Source organism: Acanthaster planci, linkage group LG17 (genome assembly GCF_054643075.1).
Source record: "Acanthaster planci isolate LZ-2023a linkage group LG17, COTS_SCS, whole genome shotgun sequence".
Taxonomy (NCBI): domain Eukaryota; kingdom Metazoa; phylum Echinodermata; class Asteroidea; order Valvatida; family Acanthasteridae; genus Acanthaster; species Acanthaster planci.
In genome coordinates, this window is record NC_141793.1 from 1,923,141 (window position 1) to 1,941,676 (window position 18,536).

Consider the following 18,536-nt stretch of genomic DNA (forward strand, 5'->3'; position numbering starts at 1 on the left):
TGCTCATGCAAACGTATCAATGTAAAGTTTCCTCATAATTATCAATCACGTGCCACCATTTTAAAAGGTATAAGACAAGACCTGTCAACGACCTCGAGCAGTGTTAGTTACCGCCGAGTGTACGAACTTGGGGTCATTATTATGGCTTTCGCAAAGTGGGGCCTGGTCCTCTTGAAGGCCACGAGTGAAGCCCCATCGTGAATCCAGCAAGCTGCGCATTGATGCGTTGCCATACCGACTAAAGTTGGAAAGAAGAGGCGCGATCGAGACGGCGAGGTCGATGTTGACTCTGTTAATGTCCTGTGCTTCGGCAGTAACTGACAAGTCTCTACTGAACCTGCTTTTACCCCTGGGAGCGCCGCGCATGTATACACACCATGATTAATTGCGCTCCACACGTTATTGTTCTGGTCACGGATGTTGACGTCATTCCCTTTTACAGGATGCGCTCTGCGCGAGCGGTTCTCACTGTGTGTAAATGACCAGTCGTAAACATATGCTGTATAAGTTACTCTCCCACAAGATAGAGCGGGGAACACTGGGTACGTGCGAGCGGGCTACTCGTGTTAACAGGAGAATACTCCTGAGCGCGTGAACGGCTCGGTCAGCAAAAGTATACTCTCACTAAAGGGAAGTGTGCTCCTGTACCCGAGAGCAATGCGCGCGCATCCTACTCGTGTTGACAGGAGTAACCGCGGGAACGCACCCAAGTGCTGGAGGGTACAGGCGCGACGGAGGCAGACATACATGTACGATGCAAGTCCATGTGCAGTTGTCGATTGAGTGCACTTGTGTGTGCACGTCCATTATGGATTGGTGATGCCTGGTCCAAGTTCCCTGTAACGCCCCTGTCATAGGATTCCAGTGCCCTTTTTATGGGTGAGAAACGGGCAGGAAAACTTGTGCACACCTCGGAGCGAAGAAATCAAGCGGGACCATTTTTACCCAAACCAAAGGTTTTGTCTAGTTTACGTGATGGAATTTATGGAAAGACTTCTGCAGCAGCAGCAACCTGGCGAGATTTTCCATGCACGGGGAAATATCGATCCATGGTGGAGGCGTTGAATCTTGTGTGGGCGTGGCATCCTAGACCAGAGGTTTTGTTTTACTGTAACCAATTCCTTGCTGTAATTCCGAGCCGTAATATGAAATGCTCACTGGCATCATTAATCGTCGAATCAGCGCAGAGCAGACACCGACCCTGCGCCGGTAAACAACGTGGATGAAAGCGACCGAGAGCGACCTATGGAGCTTTTTTTGGATTTTTTTTTAGATGACGCGAGAACCAAGTGCGGTACCAGCGAGATAATTTTCGTAGTGTTTACTCAACGTCTAAGCAGCTAGGCGTACACAATGTAGAATGCTCCGTAGCGCTGAGGCTGGTCCAGCCTATTTTTAGCAGGAGATTACTTCAGTGATATTTATCATTGAGCGAACGCAAGGTTTCAAACAGCAAAAGGAGATTGAAAGTCGAATAACCAGACGTTGACCAGTATCGCTGTGAACAGTAGTTGCCCCTTAAGTCACTATTCTGATATCAGTATATCGGATACAGACGTGCACGATACCAACAAGCGACGTCAACAAGTGTAGTATGTTGAACTCCCGAGTATCCCTTTGAGACTTGCACACGGAGAAACCACCGACGACTTTCGCGGGCCATTTGCGGGATTTCCCGTTGGATACGTAGGCCTACGGGGGACTGACACCTAACCGATCATCACACGAGCAAAGCCAGGTTTTTCGCCCATCGTGCTGCCGAGGAGACTTTGGAGTTTAGGATAGCTTATCGTTAGGAGCTCCATCAATAGGTAATGACACGGTAAGATTTCGATCTATACGCCACCGTGGGACGAGATTGCGTGATATTGCTAGGGCTTAAAGCAGCTCGCCAGTAGTAATTGGGTGGACTCCCTGCCAATGGTATATCTGATAACTGCTAAACAAGCCTAGGTTCGATGGCCAGACCGACGCACCCACGCAGTTGCACGGTGCACCAGTGTCAATGGCCGATGTGACCAGCATGACGCTGCAGCAAGTTGGAATTCGCGATTTGTTACTACATGAAAACGTCTGCTCGGTTAATGAACGGAACAACCGTGAGCGCGGAACGTAACAGAAACCGGAAGTGTAAGTAAATGATGCGGGAAAAATCTGAAATAATAAGTCGATTAAAACTTTTTGCCCATTATCATGACAGATTTGTGTGCGAGATAATGAATACGTACTTTCCCATAAAAGGGCAATAGAACTACTGGATTTTCATTATCCGTTGGCGTTACACCAGAAAACTAAATTTCTTGAATTCAATTTCTACATTTTACGGTATGCGACTTGACAACTCTTGCATGACAAGACATGAAATATTCTGTCTTGAGAGAACCTCTGTTGATGCCAGTGCAGCCTCAACCAGAACTACCGAGTGGCTCGTCAAACTGTAGTGGAAACCCCGGTATTGCATTTCTGGTTTGGGCATGCTTTCATTTTCGGAATAACCAGCAGAGTGACATTGCATAAGGTTCTAAGATGCAGTCCCCTGCCTCCCCGCAGTTCTTTGCCTGGAGGTGCATCCTCGTGTTCTTCGCCCTGTGCGGCAACACCTTGGTCATCGTCGTCTTCGTCCGCGTCCGGCGTCTGAGGACAATGACCAACTACTTCATCATCAGCTTGGCCTTTGCGGACCTCATCACCGCCATCACCGTCATCCCAAGCTTCTTTCCTGCCGACTGGCTGCCGGACGACGCCCGGGGCATCGTCTACTGCCGGCTCATCGCCTCCGACGTCTTCATGTGGACGGCGCTCAAGGCCTCCGTCTTCAACCTGATCGCAGTGACCCTAGAGCGCTACCTGGCCGTGGTGTACCCGCTGCGCCACAGGCGGCTCTTCAGCCCCACCAAGGCCAAGATCAGCGTGGCCTTGACCTGGATAGTGGCCGTGCTAATCAACTTGTTTGCCCCTTTGGTGCTGGATGTGGAAGGAGGGAAATGCGCAGTGGTGTGGCACAGCGAAGCCTTGCGCATCTCCGTGGGCGTTTCTGTGTTCCTCGTCACGTATCTGATCCCCGTGCTGGTCATGCTGGTCACGTACATACGCATCTTGGCCAAACTGCGGACGCAGACACGAGTGGCCTCGCAGACAGCCCATCGGGCGCATTCCCAGAATCGACTGGTAGCCTACCACGCCGCCCGGCGTGGCGTGGTGGAGACCCTCTTCGTCGTAGTGCTAGCCTTCGCCGTGTGCTGGACACCGGACCAGATAATGTTCCTCGCGCAGAACGCCGGCCATTTCGATTACGAGGGGAGCGCCATCTATCCGTACTTTCTCTTACTCGCCCTAACGAACTCCTGCGTAAACCCGGTGATCTACTCCATCAAGAACAGGTCCTTCCGCAAGTCCATCAAGCTCGCCTTCCGGAGGAAGCACCGGGTGGGGCAGGATCTCTCCCGGAACCGCCGAGACGTCGCGCTGCAGGTGGTGAACGGGGCCGAGAGCGAGAAGTTGACGTGCACAGATTACGCGGCCGTTGCCGCGGACACGACCAGTCAGGTACACCAGGATGGACCGGGTCGAACAGGTCAGCCAGTCCAAGTTCAACCAGTGCCTCAAGCCCCGCAGCCGCAAGGTGACAAGCCACCTGATCACTCTACTCCCAGAGATCCTCGGCCATCCACACAGGATTGACATTGCCTTAAGTCTATACACACGTGTACGTGTTCTCTTGAATATTTTTAAAGAACAAAGACCAAAATCAGCATCGTGTGCCATTCCATGTGATGTTTATATTTCAACTTTCATAAACCAGAAAGAATATCATTCAGTAAAAAATTAACAGTGTATCCCCTTTAAACTGGCGATTTTGCACTTTGGTCATACCCATGCCCATAAGTTGCAATTTTATGATTTATGTAAGTCAATTATTATGATAATAAGCAAATCTAATCCACGCAGCTAGATCAGGGATGAACTTCAATCGGAGGAGGACACTCATCATGTCATAGCCTTTAACGCCGGGTCGTATTTCCATGCTGATATAAATTGTAACTCGGTCCTAGATCTGGCGTCACGGGTCACATCGGTCATGCACAGTGCGACTACTCTGGTTCGCCGTGGAGTATATGGGCCCATCATGGGTGGTTGCTTCGCGTACAGGAAACTAATGTTGGTTAACTTTGGTGTGCGAAGAAATAGCCTAGTTCCACTTATTGTAAAGAGCTATTGTAGCTTTTGGCTGGTAACCTACGCATGTATTCTGCAGTATGTGCATAATGTAAAACAGTCCTTGTGTGCCAAGAAAAGAATCTTTTCGCGCGCATGCTCAAGTGTATGAATATTTATTCATCACGGGAATACTTTTATCGCGTGATGCCATCCCGACTCCTGCCATCCTATCAAAAATCCAAAGTAGGCCTTGTTATCATCTTGGATGGGATCCGAACTACGAGGGACGAAACGTGCACATTGAGCCCCCCCCGCCGAAAAAGTCATTTTCCAACCTCGAATTCTGCTCAGAAAAACCCGTTCATTTCCGGCGCGGCATCTGCAGACAAAGCGTGCATGCACCTGCAACACCTGACAAAGTTAAATCGCCGAAGCTACTTTATTGATTCAATCTTGGGTCAGCTGTGTTCTGCAAGACTTCTTGACAGAATACGGACCAGAGTAATTATATGCCTTCGAGAGCGCCTGTATAATTCTGACCTATACCCTTTTCAGAAAAAAAGGCAATTCGTCGATATTAGGTTTACAAAGTGCCTATCCTTTTTCTCGGGACTTAAGGTGATTTAACAGCCAATTGGCTTAATTGGCAAGTGAGAATGATTTATCGTCAACGGTCAAACTTTCAAATCATTGGGTTTCTTTGTAAAGGTTATTACTTAGTGTGTATTTATAAATTTTGTCAATTGTTTACAGGACATAATTTTATGAATGTCTTAGACTCAGTCTGGTGAAGCTGGGATCACAACCAGCAGCCTAATTCGCTTTGAGCAGAAGCACCCCCTCATCGGTTGAAAAGAGTCATGTTGGTCGGGAGTGTTCATTTTAGTTGGTAGCGGTACGACAGCCACGCATAAATGTTCATAGTCGGTCGTGAACCAGCGAAGTGTAGTTCCCACCAAAGGGGCCTAAGTTGCTGGGAAAATTGCGCCCTCTCTTAGTCCAGCTCGGGGCTCATAGAGCAGAACAATTATGTTAGGCTTTCGTGTGTATTCGACATATTGCAACTGCAGCCTTAATTTTTAAAATATAAATTAACATCTCCCCAACGCAAAAAAAAAAGTACATCTTGCAGCCACTGTCCACAGCTTGTCAGAAATCCAAGTCAGCTTGAACTCAGCGGATAGGTCAAATATCATTCTGGGTCTTGTTCTTGTACTTGCGAAAACGAAAATAGATCTGCACAGACATATTTAAATATACCGCAAACTTCATATTAAAATTCACTTGTGATGCTGTTAATTCTCATTTCACCTGTTTCATTAACTTCGAGGTTGTCAGGATGTGGACATTACGATCACTTCGATATAGAGTTTTCAACGAGACACCATGTTTGAGGACTGGCGTCTTAGGGTAAGGTTTTATTGACGGTAATGCACAAGTGAAATGAAAAATGGATACCTGGCATGGCTGTCACAAAACTCCCCATAAGTACGCAGTGATTATGAAAGTTTGATGCATTGGTATTTGTAAGGCGCCATAGGTTATGATGGAAAAAGAAGTGTTGGGGGAGTGAAATCTCTCCCTTTGAACCTCTCGGTCTGTTCCAGAACTTTGGTTGCCTGAGCACATTGGGCGTACAGTCGGTGGTTACTACGCCTTCTGCAAAAGCAAATACACCAATGGTATATTGGCTCCTGACACGGTAAGAACCATCTGCCGGCCCAAAGTAGATCACACACGGACTGCGAAATGTGAACCTGTATCAACATGGCCCCGCGCACGGCGGTGTGTTTTGCAGCGGCAAAAATGTTTGCTGAGGTTGCGGACAAATCGCCCAGCCGGTCTCTGTCCTTTGATTGGCTTAAGAGGAACACTCTTGGTCGATTTTGCCTTGATCTCCCTACATCCCGCGGCAGAAGTTATGAGTCTTTAAGGGAACGCGAAAAAGCAATTCAAACATGATTAAGAGAGAGAGGGGGGGTCATATCCTGCTGTGATTTAACGAAACATCAGACATGCACAGGGCTTCTCAAGTAGGTTGTTCTGGAAATGAAAGCGCTCGGTTTTCGGTACAGTACTTCGTTCAGGCTACCGCAAGAAGGATAACCGGGGGTATGCGATAAACCTGGCCCCCACGGTTGTTCCGTCTTCGATTGGTAGAATTTTAACGAGCAAATACGTGACTGTTATCCAAAGACATTCTCTCAGCGGGTGTTTTAAAGTTACAGTGAACATTAGCAGCGCACTAAAAAAAAGAGGGAAAGACACATTGCATCGAAGAACGGTCATTTGGTTAATTTAAATCACATTTACTCCATATTTCCCTTGTAGGTGCATTACTGGATAAATGGCAATTAAAAAATGATTGCTTCTGTTTCGTGCGTTTATCTTTTTTCATCAGTTTGATACAATCTAAAAAGATAAAAGCTCAATGTTGAAATGGAGTTAGACATACAGAGTGCTATAAGCAATTCTGGTTTAATGGGATGATTTCGATACACGAAGTAGGCCTACCCACTGCAGTCTTTTTCTTGAGAAATGGTCATTGCCTCAATGGTGTCTCGTAGTCTACCCATCCAATCTAACTCATCCATTCACTTCAATGTAGACGCTATAAATTTCGATAGCCACTATTACAAATGTCACGTGCCAAGTGCATTGGCGCTAGGCTGTGTCTCGTATTGATCGTGTAGGCACTGGGAGGCGTTTGCCTATTTATACATGTTACGTATACGAAAAGGGAATCTTCGTCTTTTAGCATTAAGGCCTAAAAATTTCCTCTGCACTAATGCAGAATTTCTGGCAGTCCGAAAAAGGACATGATATTTTACTGGCAGGGTAATTCTCTGTAACAAAAGACTGTGTTTCTTGAAGTTGCGTGGACGAGCTGCATTAATTATGAGAAATTCAACCTTAAGCGCCACATGTTTCTAAAGAAAAGATCGTTCGAAATTTCGGTTGACACTATTACTGGAAGACGGTCATTAAAAAGAGCAAAAGAGCATCCAAGAGCAAAACACCTCCGACAAGTAAAACTACACAGCCACATCCAGGTCACGTCAACCGACAACATTCTTAGCAATCCAAGGAATTTTGATTTCTTGAAATCTTCTAAACGCATGAGCTACACAAGTTTATATCCAATCATTCAGAATGCTTTGAGCTCGAGCTTTTGAACTGTCTTGGATATTGGATAGTCATTGTGCATGACCCAGCGTGAATGCGCCCTTAGAATATAGAATTAATGATCAACTTGAAACTTATGGGTTTGGCAAGTAATTACCCACGTACGTAACTTCTCAACGAACAAAAAACACACAATGGAACGAGGAAAAACGATGATGAACGTGCGGAATAACGCTTGACGCTGAACGTGCGGGTCGAATTAGATATTTACAAAATGCTCGCCACAATTTATTGGACCGCGCGTTAAGAGCGGTTCGTTTCACACTCGACCAACTCCTTGAGACCGTGGGCGCTATCGGTTCGCGTGCAGTCGTCTCTGGACACGCGCGGGAAAATAAATCTGACGGGAATGTCAGGGAAAGGGGGGGATGCAATCGCATGTTGCCAAATTCATTTGCGCAAACACGTGTGAAATTGACCCATGTAATAACCGCGCGATGTCATCGTCCGTTACCGCCCCGTTTTAAGTTCCTCGCGCAGGAAATGCGCCGAGGGTTCCTGAGCTCTCTGATACACAGTTCTGGCCATCTCAAGCCAGTTCTGTTTACGCGTGCACTTGCCTATGATTTTTTTTTAATTTAAATTTGAAGCCCAGTTTTGGAGGGACGTCAAGTGAAAACATTTCGATAGGAACCGCTAAGACAGCGGCTCTTTAAAAAGGTCACCCTGACAGAGGAATATAGAGAAAGTAGCGCCGACTTCAGACGTTGGAACCAAAATGGCTGTTCATTATGTATGCAGCAGCATGCAGCTATCGTGTGCTCATTGTCCACGTGCACTGACGCATAATCTGCCATTTTGGTTCCAGCACTTGAGACACTCATGTTGCAACTTTCTCTACAAACGGCTCTGCACCTTGCACTTAACTGACGCCCACTGTGATTGTGAGGCGTAGCGTTAGGTGCCGTTGCATTGCATAACCGCACGCTGCTGCATTGTAACCTGCAATTCCATACCAGTACATAGTGGATATCATCAAGCAGACGGCAATATAATTTCCAAAAGAAAACTACAAGTAAATCAACATGTTATAGAATAGGCATTATCTGTGCTTCTGTAAGGATATCACGCCCGTATACCGAAACTGAAACGAAGTAGGCCTACTCAACTCCTTAGGTAATGAAAGTGACAGGTGTTTCGTGCCTCTCGAAAAAATTAACGAAAACAATGGGTCTAATCTTGAGTTAGAAAGAAATATTGAAATCCTTGTTTATTTTACTCTCGCTGAAGAAAAATGTCAATATCGTTTGCAGTTGAGTATACGTCAAGCGAGGCAGCGTCTGCTTGTTGCCGCTGTTGAAGGTGAATTATTATGAACGTCAGCCGTAAAGTGGAGAGAAATGCCGACGATGTTGGTAATAGAAAATTAATTCAAATGTTTGAGACGGGTTGGCTGGATAAACCTGATGGAGTGCCTAGCTGTCTGGAGGCAGAATGGGGAGCGATTATGACTCTGCCTCGACGGACATGAAATCCAGAAGGCTATCGATGTGACTTCATTTCTCTCGCCGAAGTGTCAGGGACAAAATATGCAGAGGTGGAGTCCCTTGCCGATAAACGCCTGATGGCACCCTATGGGCCCCTCGAAGATCCGCGCCAGTTAAAACATGGGAAAGCAAAATGTTGCACAACATTAAAGGCAGAGTGAGAAATTCAACAGCGTTTTTGAATGAAGACGATTCCCTATCCAAATGTGCAATAGAAATTCTTTTATCTTTTTTCCACTGTTACATTAAGCCAAAATATGAGTTATCAGTCCATGCTTGAATTTCATATTTTAGCCGCGACGACGTGTTGTGCCTCGACCGCTCCACACTGGCGCGGAAAGATATCGGTTGATAACCGGCCGATTGATGAATGAATGGATTCGAGGCCTCCGATCGATAGCATTCAGAGAACATTCATTACGCACTTGGAACTTGTTAATGAAAAAATTCCAGCTAGCATGCCCCCAAACTCTCCGCTAACAGATTGAAAAGGAGAGGCCCATTTTTATATATAAAAGCGTGCCTTTACCGTGCGCCATATGTGCTTGCTTTCTTCGACAGGAATTTGATTCTCACGATTTCCCTCAAGATATCAAAAAACCAAACGAGCGGTGCTTCGTCATTCTTGTACACAAAGCTTGAGCCACTGGATTTAAACAGTACTGTTGCGTGGATCGGAGATGCTTTTCGCAAGTGTACGAAGCTCAGTTCGGGTCCAAAAGATTGGAACGTGTTTTTGCTTAACGGAATGCGTTTTTTTCAAAATCGAACGTGTTGTTTAAAAATCGAATGTATTTTTAAAACGAATGTCAATTTAAAAAGATCGTATTTTTTACTTATTTTACTTTTTGAGAGCATTTTTGAAAAAACGAACGAAATTTAAAAGATGCAATACCGTACCGGTACATGTTTTTACATTCAAATAGATTTTCAAAGAGCGGATGAATTTGTATAGAGGTAACATATTTTCTAGTTTGGAGTAAATTTGTAAAGAGTGAACGTGTTTTCAAAATGTGAATCAGATTTTACATGTAAACATGGAGACGAGTCTGCAGGCCGCGAAGGCAACGACCGTAAAAGGTAGCGGGAACCACTGTAGGAGTTTGCCTGCGCATGCGCATTCCGAAAATAGCAGAATCGTCCAAAAAAAGGTTTGGAACTTTGGGCCGAACACCGTCAAAAAGATTGGATGCTTTGAAACACGGATGCTTTCTCATTTTGGATGCTTGAGAAATTTGGATGTTTCCCCAATTCGGACGAAATGTGATTTTGGGTAAAATGCGTGCGCCGAATGACAGCTTTGCGTTGGGAAAAGTGTTCCAATTTTAAAAATATATTCGGAGTCAACAACTTTAGTCTAATCTTTAAAAAATGTTTGGACTTTAAAAATTCGTTCCAATCTTGAAATATGTCGTTCCGTCTATACAAATTCATCCTCTCTTTTAAAATTAATTCAAATCTAAAAAAAACATGCATTGCGTCTTTAAAATTTCTTTCAGTTTTTAAAAATGCATTTCAAAAGTCAAAAAATACAATCCTTTAAAATGAGATTCATTTAAAAAATACACTCGATATGAAAAACAAGACACTTTTGATTTTGAAAAAAAAGGCCTTCCGCAAAGCAAAAACAATGTTCCAATCTTTTTGACCCGAATTCTGCTTTGTATCAAGTGTAGGCCGCATTTTGTTTGTCGAGTCAGGCATGGTTACAGCTGATGCATGTTTACTTTGATGTTGGAAATCACGGCTCTTGAACCGTCGCTACAACCAATCTGGATTCTTCTATGATAGTTATATTTTGGCAGTTGGCTAGCAACGCCCGCACATGGTGCACGTACCGTGCCGTAGAAAAGCCCCCCCCCCATTCCCGTACAAGGCGTAAGCAGTCCGACGACTGTGGGTAGAATGGACCTTACTTTGCCGCGTCGCAAGTTGGCCGTCAGTACAACAAAAACAAGAATTCACGGAGGGCATCATGCTTGCGATTAATGAATACCTCCACTTAAAAACTAAATAAAAATCCCCCCCCGCTTTTTCACGCCAAAGTAAAATGTGTCTGACCGAGGGTGGGCTCCTGCAAACTCTGGCCGCCAGTACAAAATTGTAGGCAGTGTTTGTAATCAAGGCAGAGGTGACATGAATAACAAAAGGGCGACTGGCGGTCTGGCAGGGTTTTCTGCACGGGTGTCCTGACGTCACTATAGCGCTTTACCGGCTTACAGCTTTCCAAGAGGGCAAGGAGGCCGTCATTTTTATCCAGGTAAAAACTCGTTGGCGTTTCTTGTTCTCGTTACCCGCCACAGCCTTTCGGAGAACCGTCTTTGGACCAGGCATGGTATCTACGAGAGCATAAATTGAAACGCACTTATCTTCAGTGCGCTTTTGTGATGCCCGAGTTCCGTGTCTCCGGTTACCGATTGGCTCATTCCAGACAGTCTGATGGTTTCGCGTCGACGAACATTTCTTTCATCTATACAGGCAGATTGGTCTTTGCCGAAGTCGTTACTTACAGTTTGTAGAGACGTTTGCCTTAATGTCACAGCTGAAATGTGTTACAGAGCACAGAATACTCGCAAGGAGGGGTCCATGTTGATGACGTGTTTGTAGGAGAATAGGCCTATGCGTGCACTGTTTTACGAGGAGACAAAAGTGACGCAGGAAATGTATGCAAATGTAACAATTTGCGCCTGGCACTCGCCAATACGGACAGTTTTCACGAAGAGACAAAATGCACACGAAATCCAGCGTTTTCGTGAACAGGCAGATTTTGTTTGTCTACAAAATAAACAATTTGAATTGATTCCTACAAATGTGATTTTGTGGTTTATGTGTCTTTTAAGATCGGATCTTTCATGAGTTTCATTTTCATAGTCAAGGGAAAGTCAAGTCTTGGGGATATGATCGTTTGCAAAAGAGACCAACTTTAAATGCGATTTTCTCAAACCCCGATTTTGCTCTTCGGGTGTTCGTGAAAGTAGGGACGAATTATGTTGGCAACCTTATAGACTTTGCATGGTTAATACATGTATCTTGCAGGACAATGCTTTTGTGCATATTCTGTGGAAGAAAAGCACTGGCTTGCAAGATGGCAGCCATGCAAGCCGGCCTCTATTGCCGAGCTGTCCTCCTACGTACATAGGCACATGGGTACTTGGGCGGCTTTTAACGACCATTCAGGTTGCAAAAATTTAGTCGCACATTGGAACAGGCAGCACGTCTGTAGCCAGAAGCCTGATCAAAATTTGTGTTTGGTTATGTGGGCCGATGTTGCGCAGTATCCACTGACAAATCGCATCGATACTGAAAATCACACACAAAAACTGTACAGATGTCCAGTACGTCTTCAGGCTCGCTCTCTCCACTGTAAAGGCGCTATGCTACCAACAGAAACTCTAATTACCCAAGCGTTTTATGATCACTTTGGTGGCGGGACCGTCCCACGCTAAGAGCTGATTATAAATCATCACTCTCGCGGGAAATGCCTTCGACTCTAGGAAAAGAAAGTAGTGCACTCTCGTAAATTACGTTGACCAGATATCTGAAATGAAACTGCGAAAAAAGTAATACTTCATTTGGTTTATGGTGACGGTCAAACTCAATTTGTTGAAATTTACGTACGTGGGGGGGTCCGTGACAGTGGAACTAGTAAGGCCATATAGATGAAGGCGAATAAGCAGCCATCGTTAGGGGTTAAAGGGCCAACTTCACCGAATGCGTCACGGTGCGAGAATATTATATCATACAATACCTAAAGTACTCCAGTTCGAAAACAACAACCTTTGAGAACATTGTGCGAGCAAAGAATCTGTTAGATCCGTAAACAGATCCTATATACGTAATTCGTCGACGAAGAAGCAGGCCTATGCATGTACGTATGTAGGGCCCCGTTTATGGGTCTAGGGATCTCTTTTACTCAGTCGAACGACTCCAGACTGGGATTTGAAAATCAGCCTGGCACCCATGACGCAATGCTATAGCCTCACTCGCTCGGTCGGTTTAGCTTTCAGGCAACCGGAGCAAAGATGGCGTCGACTAAATCGTCACCCTAATAATGTTCGTGGCAATAATACAGACGCAGGGTGTTATTAACGGTATGAATCTAATTGGCACGTGTCACACAAGTCCCTTCTGCAATCCACACCACGAGACATCAACTGGGCCCCTTTCAGTGCGAATATACGATTTCTGATGAGGCGCAGGCTAAGAGAAATCCCGCGGTGCATAACAGGCCAACCGGATGATATGTTTTATTTCTGAGATCGTGCACGTGGACTGTGATGCATTCGGATACCCGTGTCTGTCTGCAGAATCGACTCGATTCATTAGGTGTAATAATGTAAGAGCTATTACGGTGGACATGGTGGAAATATATTTAATAGACTAAGACGAATATGTTAGTCTAAAGAGCAGTGTTCCCTGCAAAAGCAAAGTCCCCATGTGGATTTGCCAGTTATAGTTCCAATATTCTTGGTAACTTCTATAAAAAAATTTGTGGTGAAACCACGCGGGTTCCCCTGACCTGTGGTAAATAACGATGTATTTTCGCCCTTTTGCAGCTCGAAGAATAGATTCACGGGTACAACCTTCCCGCTCAGTGCCTTTTGAGAAATTCGCCAGCTTGTCTCTGTATCATTATTTGCCTCTGGCGAGGTTTACCGGTTTGGCGGTCCCCGGTTGCTTTGTCGCATAAATGAAATCTGCAGACGCGCCAGGCCTGGGCGAATGTTTGTCGTCCTCCCAGCGGATGTGAAGTTGGGCCCACGTCTCAGCGTGAACGGCGTACGAGACCTATGGAAATTCTCGGCGGGGACTCGACCGTTCCGGATGGAACTACTTTCCTCAGATCAGAGCCAATTACAGCACAGCATCACATGCAATTCCGAAAAGCTGGAGCCACTTCTGGGATCCAATCATGTCTGTTGGCGTTCAGAGGTCTGATTAGTAGTCACAGAAATATCAAAGTTAATCAACCACAAATTTTAAAGTGGAGAGTTCAGTTGAAAGCCATCTTATGCCATACCATGGTGTACATACCCGAGGAGCACCAATCAAAAGCGAAACACCAAAATAACACGGCAATGACTGGTATCCATTTTGTTTAGCGACCGCTTCTATTTAAGTACATTCCTCATAGCTATCAGTTTCACGTATAGCGCCAAGTGTTCCGCAATCCCGGTATATTTTCAATAATGTATCGCCGCATCTATCACCAAATACGAAGACAGCCTCATGCACGCGACCCACATCTTTACGCATTTGGACCTGTTACCCTTTTTTTCCCTTTTTTTTTTAGCAATGTCTGACTTGTCAAAGTGGCATTTGGTGGTGCTGTGTTTGTGGTATGATGTTTTACCCTAGGTGCACTTTAAATGAAGGTACGTTCCACTGCATTTGAAATTGACTGAAACCACTCCAAGATTATGTCAACAGAATCCTCTGTGTTCTGTCGACGGACTCGCGCTTCGCTGTCCCTGCGGGGTTCATATCTGTCACCAAGAACATGAAGTGTGCTATTCTTGAGCGTTAGGCCCCTATGTTAGAAGTTTTCTCTCTCGGTTTTTCCCATGTTATTAATCGGGCGTAATTTGCGTGCCCTCGACTTCCCCGAGGTGGGGGGTCAGTGGGAGGAGAATGTTGTCTCCATGACAACCATAGTCGGAGTCCGAAGACAAGTACCGGTATACACTTGTTGAAGAGATTCTAGAACGTCCATTAAAATACTGGAAGGTTGGCGTAATAATTAATTCGCCTGCCGAACTTCAGTCATCCAAAATTAGGGTATTTGTCACCGGAAGATTCATACAAAATCCCCTACTGTCAATGTGAAATTTAACCAACGCTGTCGAAAAATGGCCATACCAAGTATTTCTGTTTAATTTTTGTATTAAACCCATGTTTGTTTTGCTTATAATTCAGTTTGGTTAAAGAATGCAAATTTATCACATAGCGATCCGTTTTGTAACTTGAAAAGACTGCGTATTTTCTGTGTTCAGCATAACGGCTGGATGGCAGCTAGTCTGTTCCGTCACACATTGGTGTCATGGGCAGGTTCGCGCCGTCGTGATTGCTAATTGGTTTGACGACAGACACGAAGTCAACAGTCAAATGGCTTCAACCTTGTGGCTGCGATCGGTTGGTATGCTCGAATCTGCCCTGCCCACCGAGACTGGAGGTGTTCAACACTCGTGCTGACCCCGCTGAACCACCGTTCCCAAAGTATATATGTACCAGTATCTTGCGATGTTAATTAATAAAAAAAAGCGATTTGGTAATTCTCAATCACTGCATAAGTCGTTCGTTCACCAGGGTCAAATATTAATCCTATATCAACATAGTGGTATTTATCAAGAAACGAAATACATAAATAGAAGTCTCCGCAACCTTAAACGTGTTTGTTGACATAAAAACAAACAGCAGATAAATCGCAAAGCTCCTTGTAATACACTGCGTGTATAGATAGGTCATAAACTAACACCGGGTCTGTCGTGAACAGTGAAATGTTTCTGTCGGAAAACAAAAAATAACACATCTGTGTGCAACCGGCGCTGACGAGTTATTCCAAGACGCCAGTGTAACATGAGCCGAATCGATTAATAAGCGAAATGATCACGGTCGGACTGAACATGTCTGCGGCATGTTACTCAGCGTAAGACAATGTTAATCCTGCCTGCGTGGCGCTGTTTTTTCTCTCTCTGGCGAAGAGAAAGAGAAAAAACATGAAGCTGTTTTGATGGCAAACATCCCGGGGATGAAATAAGAAGCAACTTATAAATAGAACGGATGACTTTGATCTGAATTCGCCCTTCGGGTCCTGACAGCTAGTATATGCGGAAAAACGTGTCAAGTGTTCTGTTTTTTTCTGCGTTGGGTAAAGCGATTGGGTGCTATTTTTCACACCCCGTGGGGCAACAATCATTTTTGAGAATTCAAAAGGTTAGAGAAACATTTTTTTCCCCCAGTGCAATTGGGTCACATGTGTTTTTATTCCTCCACGCATAGAGCGATCAGTTCCCCCGATGTTCGTTGAGCCTGGGTTTAAGTTTGTGTTTAAATCCCACCGAGGTCACACTGCCTGGCACAAGGCCTGTAGGCAAGCCGCACATTCACGTCGCACTGCCTCTACCGCCTTGGGGTATTAAGTTTTCCGATAAGGGTGGATTCTGTATATTATATAACGGGCTATAAAACGCCCGAAGGGTGCATGATGTATTTTGTTGAGTCCTTGAAAGATGTAGACATAGCGTAAGCCTATGTATGTGCCATTTGCTCATCAGCAGGGGCAGTACAGTGTATATTAGTCCTTCACCTTCAAAGAAAGAAGAGCTAGTACGGTTGCCGACACCTCACATTTAAAATACCGACATAAAAATGGACAGATATGTAAATGTAATTACGCGAAGGAATTATCTGTTTGGATGTTTGGGACAATCAAGAAAAATCGACCAATTTCGGCTGTGTAGCGCTCGGAGAACAATTGGGTTCTGGAGTATTTAGTCTGTAGAGCTCTAAATGGACGTTTCTTTATAAGACGAGGGAGTGTAATTAACGGAGGGTAAAACCCCATTGCAGGAGTAGACGACTCGGAACATTGTGTGTCCCTCAACTAGCGTACGAAGCCCCTAGAGATAGATTGGGGGGGGGCTAGCTTTGTAATCTGCTTCAGCTTTTAGCTTAAAGACAATCGAGAGAAAAAAAACCCGAATGTCTTTGAGTTTTCTGAATATGATGTGTTTACAGTTCTGTACTAAAAGTTACGTCAGGATTCAGAAGGTTCGGGTAGACAGCCTTTCCGCGAATTTCATAAGAATCGAAAGCCTGAGACAAGACTCGCTGGCTTCATACATCCCTCGACAGCCGCCGTCACGATCTTAATTACAGAATGGATTCCGGCTAAATCTCGCCAGCGATGAGCCAATATGGAAAAGGAAATTGAGAGGCTGACCATTATTTTCTCACAGTCCTTGCCCTTTGAATGAGACACACCAAAAAAATGCTGCACACAAAAGAAACGATATTTGGTGTGCAGGTCAGTCACAATCTCGAACGACAGCGCCATGCGCGCGTCAACTGACAGCACTGCGTAAACGGCCGGGAGGGGGGCGGGGTGAGAGACAGACAGGGAGATGGGGGGTGTACATCCCTCACACTTTGTGAGGGGTGGGATGGGCTTTGGGATCATCCTCCCACCTTTTTTTTGTGCCGAGAAAACTGAGGAAGCGGATTTGGAGGTGTGTTTCCGACTTCCCCAACAACCAAACCCTGAAGTATTTGGTAAGACGGGAGAGGGTAGAAAAGGTACAAAAAGCGTTAAATGTGCCCCCAACAAGAGGCGAGCGCAAAGAGCCTCTAACCTTGAATCCACCGGGCAGTGTTTCATCATCATTCATTTCGAAAGGTATATTCTGCCTATGGGTGCACTGTGCATCTCGTGAGTGGGGGATTCACAGACGAAGTGGGATTTCGAACCGGCGTCTGCACTGGCGCAGGGCTACAAGCGGCCTGAGCAGAAACGAAACGGCGACAAATCCGCCTCGAGATGATCGCAGTAGGTTTAAAATTCACACGCAAGGAGGCTTTCCCGGTCTGTTTATGGGCCCTGCCTAAGAAATTGAGCTCCCACACCCCCACAGAAAAGAGCCAGCCGAGCCTGTGCGGAATTCAGCGGTAGTATGGTTGCGAGTGCTCATCCCCCATTAACCAACCACCTGCCCACAGTTTAGCCAGTGCAGTGTACACCGGTCAATATGCAGAATTGCAAATTTGCAAATACACGAGTAGACCGATCGTGAGCTGCAATACATAAACAGCAAGGGTGCACACTCAAAAATGGAAATGGTGAAATCAATCGCAGAGCTCGGAACAGCGTCAACTCAAGTTCAAGAGGTCAACCTTTGAAACATGTCGAGCGTGCTGTGTATGAACCTTAATGTCAATTAGAATTTTTATACCGGTTTAAAGTCTGTATAAAAGTAGACATGATTTGAATGCTTCCTTCGGAAAAAAATTGAAGGTGGAAAACACCGACCGGCTTTCATAAGCTTGATTTTAGACTAATTTCGCGCCCACTCATCTCGCGCTCAACTGATGACCTTCCAGTGATGTGACACAGGCGCAGAATAATTGAGGATCCTAAGACAACAACACGGTTGGCTGAAAAACATTACGTCATCGTCAGCACCGTGCCCACTTCGCCCGTGATCGCAGTACCAGCGCCCGAATAGGGCGCTGGGACGGGCTGATGGCCTTGCACAGTTTTTAGTGAAGGAAATACGTCACACGGGGTCACGGCTAATGACGTGCAAAGCATGCTCAAAGTGTTACCGTACAAAAGCGGCGGCTATCAATTCGATATTTTGTCTTTTTTCTTCTTCATTGTTGAAAATGTTGTTACAACACTTAGGCCTAATTCGTTCATCCAAAATTGAACAAGATAGGGCCCCACAGTGAAATCAATGATCTGAAATTCCTCCATGATTGTACCAAGGCCATGTTTTTAGATAGCCAACACTTTGCCCTTGCCAAAGCATTACCATGCCACTGGCGAACCAAGAACTAACAGGAAGTGATAACCTCGCGGTCACAGGTCGTGCACAACATAGCCAATCACAGTGCAAAGCCATCAGCCCTTCCCATCCAACGCCCTGTTGGGGCGCCGGGCGACGAGCAAATTGTCTACTTCCACATTGCTCTCATCAGAAGATTTCA

The 18,536-nt window shown here is 45.4% G+C and overlaps 2 protein-coding genes across 2 annotated transcripts in view; both read left to right on the plus strand.

The window, feature by feature from the left end:
- The window catches only part of LOC110975827 (uncharacterized), a 44,768-nt gene that overhangs the window by 4,710 nt on the left and 21,522 nt on the right, over positions 1–18,536 (plus strand). The window lies entirely within an intron of this gene.
- Positions 430–5,457, plus strand: LOC110975840 (histamine H2 receptor-like). The gene has a single exon (XM_022228677.2). It carries the CDS (start codon positions 2,527–2,529, stop codon positions 3,679–3,681), a length of 1,155 nt encoding a protein of 384 aa, XP_022084369.1. The 5' UTR covers positions 430–2,526; the 3' UTR covers positions 3,682–5,457.